We start from the raw sequence: 10,590 nt of genomic DNA on the forward strand, positions 1-10,590 counted from the left end.
GATTGATGAACCGTAACTGACTTTAATATAACAACAAAGGAACCAATTCACTGTTCTATGTGAGATTATGAGATAATTAAAGCATTGCGAAAGGATCCATGATCCATCTATGTGGTTACAAGGCAATGCACATTGCTAAGTTATTTATAAATGAGAAAAGGAGGAACTCCAACCATTAATCCTTGGTAGAATATGTGTTGGTCTGTTGGATATGGAACCTGATTTAGATTTACTATGAGGCTAACCAATGCACCTTACATAAGGTTTAGTCGAGTGAACATTTTATCCTATTAATCAATGAGCACATAGATATTTATTAACAGCTTGATAGTCAGTGAATAAGCTTTCAGTTTCAGTCTCCATACTTGTAATTTTCTCTTTGATATAACTTAAGAAAAATTCTCAAGCAAAGACTGACTCACTGAAAAAGATCCTAAAATAGTAAAAAAGGACATGTACTTTATGTGTAACTTTTCCTTACTATTATTTGATAAAACAACTTTCTGTATGTTGTCTTGTTATCATCAAATAGGGGGAGATTGTTGATCCTCTCTCTCAGTAATTTGATAATAATCCCTTTTCACTTATACGTTGTATCTATGTTTCTGTCTTTTCAGTTCCAGCGATCATCACTGAACATGTTCAGTGATCGCTGAAGAACTTGTATTGTAATTTGATCAGAGACAGCGATACTTCAAGAAAACAACACTCACACCAAAGAACCTTCAGCGAACGTCGAAGACTGAAACTGAAGATTAGAGACTGGCGAGTACGTGATCTGAATCGTTACTCAGTGATTACAAGCTCGTCTACATATGTCTGAAGACTGCTCAAGCCTCAGCGAATGCTGAAGAGACCTTCAGGTTATTCCAGCATTCAGCGATCAAAGGAAGCTTGCTTAGCACGATTGTTGTTGTCTTGTCCTTATGCATACAAAGGACAAACCCATACCCTTATAAAAGTTGGTACGGTACGGAGCCGAAGTCGACTCTATTGTCCACCAACTTTAAGTAGGGATGTCTGCCCACAAATAGTGTTTTTTGTACTATTCACTGTGGCAAAGGACAAGCCTTCCTCTTAAGGTTTGACACGCACTCTAACCCTACCATATTGCATTAAATGTTCATTTAATGTATTGGGTATAAATAGAAGTGTTTCTTCTCCATGCAGAGTGCGCGCAACTCACTCTCTAAACCTAATTCTTACTTTGAGCATTTTCTAGCTTAAGTAAGGGATCTTCTCTTTACATCATTTCTTTTCTCATTTGCTAAGAATTTGTGCGAAAAGTTCAGGTTGAAAGGATTTAATTTAGGGGCCGTTTACCAAACACTTACCCGATAGGTACCTACCGGTAAACTTTAACACTATTATTTACTTACCGGGTAAGATTTTAGTCAACCAAAACGACATTGTATGCAAAAATTTACCCGGTAAGTGCGTACTGGTAAGTGTTTGGTAATGTGACAAATTATGGTTGTGGACTTGAAGCAAACAACCATTAATTATTTGGATTACAAGACATGCACCTTTGAAATAATCATGATATGATGGTTAATGTTTTCGATATGATGACAAATGTTGGCGAATCTTCACAATCAAAAAATCCTAGGGTTAACTGGAAAAAAGAAAATGTGGTGAAAACATTTATCGAGTCTTGTTTGCATGAGATCTCCGTAAATTGACGAGAAGAGGGTAGCCTTAAGGCAGTTTCTTGGAAGAATGTAGCAGAAGTGCTACAAAAGAATCATAATTTTGTTGTAGAACAACGACAAATGAAAAACCATTATGATTACCTCAAAGGAAAGTATGGAGCATGGGCAAAGTTAAGAAACAAGAAGGGTAATGTTTATGATGCATCAACAAACATGTTTAATCTATGAGAAGAGGAATGACAAATAGAAATGAAGGTCACGTTTTATCTTTTTCTATTAAGATTATTTTCTTAAATTCTTCTTTTATATATACTTATAAATCTTTTATAAACAACAAAACAAATTTGTTGAGAAGTTACGGACTGCACCTCTTCTCTTTCCTCAACTTTGTATTCAATCGTTTGATGGTGTGGCTTCCACCGGTGTTGGAACTTGGGGACCAACTGCAACTGTTCCAAACCCTTCTAGTGTGACTCCTGAAATTGTTGAATATTATGGCCCACAAGACTTTTATGATCTAACACAAGAACCACTTCCTTCGGAAGAAGAGATTGTTTTTCGTCCCCAACCTCAAAGGAAAAATCAAAAAGGAAAACAACATTTGGAAAATGAGGATGATTTAGCAAGAGTTGTGACACATGTTAAACAGATCTTGAACGAACCACCAGGGGAGGATGAGATGGATCATTGCATAGATAAGTTGGAAACACTTGGGTGGGAGCAAACTCCATTGTATGACATAACACTTTACATATTCAACCAAAGCACCGACTATAGGAAAATTTGGTTACGCTTGAGTGAGGAGAGGTGTAAGGGATGGGTTAAATTTACAGGTGGTAAGCTCGGTTTATTTTAGTTTGGTGACGTTTTGTTTTGAACAATCTTTTTTAGATGTTTTTTTAGAATGTTTTGTTTGGATGGTATTATGATTGATATAATATGAATAAATGGCTATTTCAATTTAACGGAATATTTGTTTAAACTTGCTGTTATTTTGTGTTTTATATGCAAGGTCATACATGGATGAAAATGATATTATTCTGATTGTGGTTATTGTATATTGGTATTTGAGAAGAAGAGCTTCAACACGAATAGAGAGGGTGAGAGATAACACTTCGGTTCTCACTGGACATGCGTATACACAAGAATTATTAAGTGGATCCAATACGCAATGTCATTAATTGATGCGTTTATCTCGTGATGCCTTTATAATGCTATGCGACCATTTTAAACAAAAAAATTGGTTGCAATCAAGTAGGCAAATAAGCGTTGAAGAGAAGATGACGATGTTTTTGACAATTGTTGCTCACAATGAACGCTTTCACATGGTTAAACGTGGATTTCAACACTCTACACGGACTATTCATAATTGTTTTCATGAAGTATTGAGACGAATGATGTAATTCGCAAGAGAGGTAGTAGGGCCAACATCGGTTGATGGAACATCAAATACATCAGAAAGATTTAGGCACCTCAAACAAATATTTCCGGTATGATTTATGTTATTGATTTGATAATTTTTTTTATTTTTATATTTTTACAAGTTTCTTATAGTTGATGTTTTTTAAAAGGGGCTATAGGTGCACTAGATGGAACCCTGGTACATGCAGTTGTGCCTAGTGATCAACAAACAAGGTATAAAGGAAGAGGAAGAGGGGAAGGCTACCAAAACGTCTTAGCCATATGTGATTTTAATATGATATTCACGTTTGTATAGGCTGGAAGGGAAGACATTGCACATGATTCAAGAGTTTTGAGGGAAGTTGCATTTAACCCAACTTCAGGATTTCCGTTTCCTTCATCAAGTAAGTATCATTTTATTAACATTAATAGATTATTATTAATCCATATTTTTTAAGTTCTAGATGTAATTACAAATAAATATTATCTTTGTGATGCCGCATATACTTGTACCCGTGGATTTATGACTCCGTATCGCAATACGAGGTATTGGTTAGCATATTTTCGACGTAGACGTGCATTAACAAAAGAAGAAATGTTCAGTCATGCTAATGCACAACTTAGAAATGTTATTGAGCGTGCGTATGGTGTCTTAAAAGCAAGATTTCCAATCCTGGAGCAAATGGTTCCTTATCCTTTTTCAATATAGAAAGATGTGGTGATTGCTTGTTGATTCATAACTTTATAAGGAAATGCAATATCCAAGACCAATTATTTATGGAACACGATGAGAATACCATGTTTACACGCCAATGAAGAACAACATGAAGGAAGCAATGACATAGAAGTCGATGAAATGCAGTGGAGTTATCAAGATAGTGAATACATGACTAGTTTGCGCGATCAGATTGCAAATCAGTTATTGTCTAATATTTCAAATTAAAATCTTTGCGACAATTATTACGTTTAAACTCAATTTATTTTCCCGTTTTAATATATTTTAATTATGTAATTTGTATTTTTGTCATTTCAACAATTATTCATACATAAAATTTGGTAAATAGTTGCTTCAGTTTAAACACTTCATCACATATAGGGTTATAATGGTCATTTTTTTATTAGTCAGCACAAAATTCCAGAATACTTGGTAAACAATTTTTTACAAACAACACTTACTCCAAACATAGATGCTTACTCTGATCAAACCTTTTATTTCAGATAACGCTTATCAGCAGCTATTGTTGGTAAACAACCCCCAAGTAAAAAAGACCAAAATAGCCTTTGACTTAAATTAACGAAGTTTCTTAACAATGTTAATCAGAGAAACCATGCTCATGAAAAATTGAATTCCAACGGGACCAAATCCATAATAAATATGGACCCTAGCCATAAAAAATATCAAAACATAGGACTATATATGTGATTCACTTTATAACCTATTATGTAATCTCTAAATAAAGATAGGAGTGAATTCCACGTTACATTCAATTTTATTTGTAACGACGAAGTAACTTAATCTATTATTTAAATAGAAAATTAATTTCAAAATTTTATTTTATTTCATTATTAACCTGGATATCCAATTTGTTATGGGAGCCGACTAATCACAGGACAACCATCTACTTCGCGGGTAGTACGGAGTCACCGCATTTGAATCTTCATGGCCACAAGAGAATTTTTATTCGTTCTTGGATTCGAAAAATGGAACTTCCAGACACTTTTGACCTTTAGAGTCTAACTTCAAACCAACCGAACACCACCCTTATGATTTTATTTTGTTGATTGGATATGACATCAAATGAATTATTGATAAAAATATGTATTTATAAAACTAACTGAAATAATATATATGTTTATTAATGGCTTGAATTTTTTTGAAAAACAAATGCTTATATATATAATACAAATCATTATTAACTATAAATAATACTACACTAAATACTTCACAAAAATAGAACATGGGCAATTGTCTTACATTTACTTTGGCATCCGTCATATTTTTTGCTGTTTTAATTGATTTTTTGTTAAGTTATGCGATGTTTGGGATTGCTTATTTGAAATAACTTATGTTTTTCTATAAAAGTTCTTATCAACCTATTATAAGTTAGAAGGATTTAACTTCTTCAAAAACTACTTATTACTGGTTTGGCATCGGTATAAGCTGTTTATGCAAACACTCAAAAATGCTTATTACCGGTCTTAAATCAGAATAAGTCAATAAGTTATTTTTATAAACAATCTCAAACACCTTCATATAGATAAATTACATTCATCTTCAATAAAATTTTCATTTTAAAGAATTCTAACATTGATTATAATATTAAACATTTTATTTATCTATTACACATGACTCTTGTATCTTAAAAAGAGAAAACTACTTTCACTTCATTCGATAAATTTCTTTATTGTATACGCATCAAACGCCACCAATTAAATATCAAAAATCCAAGTAAATTATTTTTATATTATTTAATGGTTATGTTATTTTATAAAGAGAAAAATCTAAAAAAAAACAATGTAATGTTTGAAATGATTAAGTTTTTAGATATTTTTTTGGAATAAATAAGTCTTAGACATTTCAAAATCTATTAAATAATTTTTTGGACTTTCTAAAACCTGTTGGATACATTTTTATGACCTATAAAACTGGTTAATGTGGTAAAATAAGAAAAAGTCTAAAACCTTCTAAAACTTACATATTTTGAACGATTAAGTTCCTAAATATTTTTTGAAAAAAAAATACTTACATCTATAAAATGAAACAAATATACCAAAAAAATATTTACATTTAAAAAAGATTATTAATGAAATTTATTATAATTAAAAAGGTTTAAAAATGATTACTAATATATGTTGTATAATTATATGTTGTTTCGAGTACAAATACATAACAAACAATAAAGCTGGTAAAAAACATGAACGAAAATAATCAGCGGTAGGATCAACATCATCAGTTCAGTAAACGCTTGGTTGCCGTTGGATTAGTTCCATGGTTTTGTGTTGCAATCTGCTTCAGTTGTTGTTTAGGAAAAACACTCTTTCAGAATAATCATCTGGCTTCATTTTTAATTGATGTCCTGTTCCATATTTTTACACAACAATCACATAAGTATTTTGACCGTAAAGTTTACCAAACAACACTATTATTTATTTACCGGATAATATTTTAATCCATCAAAATGACATCGTATGAAACAATTTACCTGGTAAGAATCATCGTCCTTACTTACCGGGTAAGACTCATGGTCCTTGTCTCGTTCATACCGGGTAAGATTCTTGATTCTTACCATATTCATCCGGTAAGGTAATGTGACTTGATAAACGCTTACCCGAGTAAGTGTTTGGTATACGGCAACTAAGTAATTAGAAAAGCAGTGATAATGTGTATACCTGGAACATGTTTAGTAGGCGGCTCAGATGATGTATCGTTCTTCTTCGTCAACTTTTCTGCATCAAGAGTCTCTGGTTCACCGTCGCCACTCTGTGGTTCCTCCTCCCTTCTTCGATCTCCGTTGTCGTGAATCACATTTGAAATGAAGCTATCAACCGTCCAACCACCACCACCATCTCCGCCATTGCCACCTAATCTTTCGGTTTTCTCTACAACATCATTACTTAAATCACTTATCCCATGATCACCACCACCACTTCCATTATGGTTAAACATATTTGAAATGAAGGTGTTGATGATCCCACCACCACCACCGGATTCTCCTTCTTCACCACCACCACCTTTGCCGCCGTCGATGCCTAAATCTACACTGGTGTCTTCAACTTCAAAATCAAACACATCGATTTTCACTTGACTATCAACTTCATCTTCTTTGGCTTCTATACCACTTCCATTCTTGTGAAACACATTTGAAATGAAAGTTTCAATGATCCCACCACCATCACCGCCGCCTTCTCCTCCATCGCCACCGCCATCTCCGCTGCCGTTAACACCCAAAATTCCACTTGGCCTCTTTTCAAGTCTCCCTATATTGGTTTCAACTTCACCATCATCATCTCTTCCTCTCTTGTTACCAATTTTCTCTTCAAATACCAAATTTGGCAAGTCTATCATACCATCTTCCATCTTTACTTTCTCTGAGAAACCCTAAATATCAAATAAAAGCTTTGTAAGAGTGTAATGGTCTTGTATTCTGGTTTCCTCACTTGCATATGTAATATATATATATATATATATATATATATATATAATATGTAAGTGTATATATATACTATGTTCGTGTATACAAGGAGAAATAAATATACTATAAATGCTTACCCGGTAAGCACCTATCAATATGAGTCAACATTATAATTTACTAGAAGGGTACTCGTGCAATGTAACAAGATACATTTCGATTTTAATGTTTTATTTTATTTTTTATCTTCGTCGATGTTGTAATACGATTTTATGTGTTTTTAAGAAAGAAATAATGATTTTATTTTTGGATAAAATATAATTTTGAAGATGTCATCAAAGTTTGAAAAAAAATATATATCAATGTTAATATCAAATCAACTATTTAAAAGTTCTATTTTTTTATGTAATTTCTTTAATTTATTTTTTTTATTATAACTTAATTTAAATTTAATAATGAAATAATTTATTTTTGGTTTAATAATATAACATTTTATAAAGATAATAATTAAGTATTCTCTTAAAACTCAATGATTATCTTAATTATATTTCAGATTTTTTATATTTAAAATAAGATGTTTATCTTGTATTTGATTATGTTTATCTGTAATTAGTTACACGAATTCAGATATGAAGCTTTAATAAGTTGTACTTACGCACAATCTACTTGTAATCTTGAATTGTAAGTAATATGCATTAATAAACAGTATTTTACGCATAAAAAATAGTTTTTAAGAGTTTTTGTCAAATGCTTTATAATATAGTAAAAGATTGTTTTTTTATATAATTTAATTTAACTTTAATAATGAAATAATTTATTTTTGGTTTAATAATGAAATAATTTATTTTTGGTTTAATAATATAATATTTTATAAAAATAATAATTAAGTATTATGTTAGGACTCAATGATTATCCTAATTATATTTAGATTTTTATATTTAAAATGAGATGTTTATCCTGTATTTGATTATTTTTTCTGTAGTTAATTACACGAATTCAGATATGAAGCTTTAATAAGTTGTACATACGCACAATCTACTTGTAATCTTAAGTTTTAAATAATATGCAAAAATAAACAATACTTAATACATAAAAAAATGATTTTTATAAGTTTTATCAAATATTTATAATATAATATAAATAATAAAAATATAATTGAAGAATTAATATTAATAATAAAAATTAAAAATTAAAAATTAAAAATTAAAAATACATATCTTTTTTTCTATCACACGGGTTGAATTGTTTGGTAGCACAAATATGATTAATGATGATTACCAGTCTTTAATTTGTCGTCTTTCTCTTTTTCTCGGAAGCTTTTATTTTTAAAAGAAAAAAATAAATTTCAAAAAAAATTAATGTATTTTAACTTGATTCCTATTTGGAGTAACGTATTTTTAAAACTTTCATTTTGATATTTAAAATGTAAAATTTTAAACATCTAAGTACCCAATTAACCGGTTGAAGCATTAACCGGTTATCATGTTAATGTGACAAAGTGATGTGATATCCAACTCAGTATTATTTGCTGACGTGGTTAGTGACATATATTTTTTTTAAATCTAAAATTAGTCTTCAACTGGTTACCCGGATACTTAAATGTTTAAAATTTTACATCTTAGGTACCAAAATAAAAGTTTTGAAAATACGTTAGCCAAAATATAATCAAATTAAAATACGTTACTTTTTTATGCAATTTACCCTTAAAAAAACCATATAGAAACAGAATTATTATTTGATTTCTTCGATAAATATAACACTATCCTTAGGGGGTGTTTGGGATTGCTTATAAAAGTTGTTTTTCAACTTATTTCAGTCTGACACCGGTGATAAACTGTTTTCTTGTGTTTGGATAAGGAAAAAAAAACTGCTTATACATGTGCCAAACCGGTAATAAGCTGTTTTTGATAAGTTAATCCTTACTGACTTATGAAAAACTGCTTATTACCAGTTTACAATTTTAACCTTGTTTTATTTAACTCCGGTTTGATACCACATAAGTTAATAAGCATTTTTACAAAAACGCATAAGTTGTTTTAAATAAGCAATCCCAAACACCCCCTNTAATTATATTTTAGATTTTTTATATTTAAAATGAGATGTTTATCCTGTATTTAATTGTGTTTATCTGCAGTTAGTTATACGAATTCAGATATGGGATGAAATCGGATAGAGATGAAATCGTTTAGGGATGAACGAGTTTAAGAGTTGTAAGAGTTTTTAAGAGTTTTAGCCAAATGCTTTATAAGATAGTATAGATTTAGATACGTAAGATTTTAGTACATCAAAGCATATCGAATGCAACAACTTATTATGTAAGCGCTTACCTGGGTAAGAGTCGTCATCCTCACTTACCGGGTAAGACTCTCCATCTTTCTCATCGCTCTTACGCGGTAAGATTCTTGGCCCTTCTCATGTTCATCCGATGAGGAAATTTATGCGTTAAGCATTTACCAAATAAATGTTTATTAAACGGCTCCTAAATTTGAATACTAATCTCGTTATCTTAAAATAAATAAAAAATTTATATATAAATAATTTAAATATTTAAAATATTCCTTAACATTAATAAATTAATAAAAAAATGTTTATTAACTAAAACATTATTATCAGTATCATTTAAGTTGAATAATTTTTATCAAGTTTTGCTAAATTAAAGGACTATGTACTTATAAGTTTATCCGATAATTACTTATTGGTAAGATTCGACATTCTTACTTATTTTATCGGGTAAGGTTTTAGTCAAATCAAAACGATATCGTATGTAACAATTTCTTCGGTTAGTGCTAACCACGTAAGAGTCGTCACCCTCACTTATTGGGTAAAACTCTCAATCATTCTCAACGTTTATATCGAGTAAGATCATCGATCATTGTCATATTAATTTATCCGACAAAGTAAGTGATCCAAAAAACACTTATCTGATAAGCGTTGGTAAACAGCTCCTAAATTATTGTAGTAATTAATGAGATCTAATTTTATCTTCATACAATCAAATTACAGTTTTATTTATAAAAAATTAACATTATCCACAAAATATAAGAAATTTTATTTAATTTTGGCACATAAAAATAATAATTTTTAAAGTTTGGTCGGTTCAATGGACTTTAGTACGTCACGTGACATGATTTATAATATTTTAATATAAATTTAATTTATGAGACTTGTAGAAAAATAATAGGAAACAAATAACACGATTTGCTTTTTCATTTTTATTAAAGCATCTTTAATTGCTATATTTTTTTAAATAGAATTTTTAAATAAAAATTATATCTAATTTCAATAAATGTTCTATTATATTGATTCTAATATTAATTATATTATTTAAATATTTAATAAACTATATTTTTAAACATTTATTTTTAATATTTTTTATTTATGAGAGAAAAAACTAAAATATTATTTTT

General features: G+C 30.0%; 1 protein-coding gene across 1 annotated transcript; it reads right to left on the reverse strand.

Annotated features, from left to right (window-relative positions):
* Positions 1-5,900: 5,900 nt before the first annotated feature.
* LOC112518560 (uncharacterized PE-PGRS family protein PE_PGRS54-like) lies at positions 5,901-7,157 on the reverse strand. Its single transcript, XM_025126296.1, has 2 exons — positions 6,444-7,157; positions 5,901-6,130 (listed from the first exon to the last, which is right to left on the reverse strand). The coding sequence occupies exons 1-2, from the start codon at positions 7,129-7,131 to the stop codon at positions 6,066-6,068; spliced, it is 753 nt and encodes a 250-aa protein (XP_024982064.1). The 5' UTR covers positions 7,132-7,157; the 3' UTR covers positions 5,901-6,065.
* Positions 7,158-10,590: the final 3,433 nt, after the last annotated feature.

This window comes from Cynara cardunculus (genome assembly GCF_001531365.2).
Source record: "Cynara cardunculus var. scolymus isolate 2C chromosome LG 9, CcrdV1, whole genome shotgun sequence".
NCBI lineage: Eukaryota > Viridiplantae > Streptophyta > Magnoliopsida > Asterales > Asteraceae > Cynara > Cynara cardunculus.

Excerpts from the sequence above, each read along its gene's own strand:
- LOC112518560 (XM_025126296.1), bottom strand. The coding sequence starts at position 7,131 with ATGGAAGATGGTATGATAGACTTGCCAAATTTGGTATTTGAAGAGAAA. Across the intron at positions 6,131-6,443 it reads GCCTACTAAACATGTTCCAG|GACATCAATTAAAAATGAAG; the intron begins GTATACACATTA and ends AATATGGAACAG.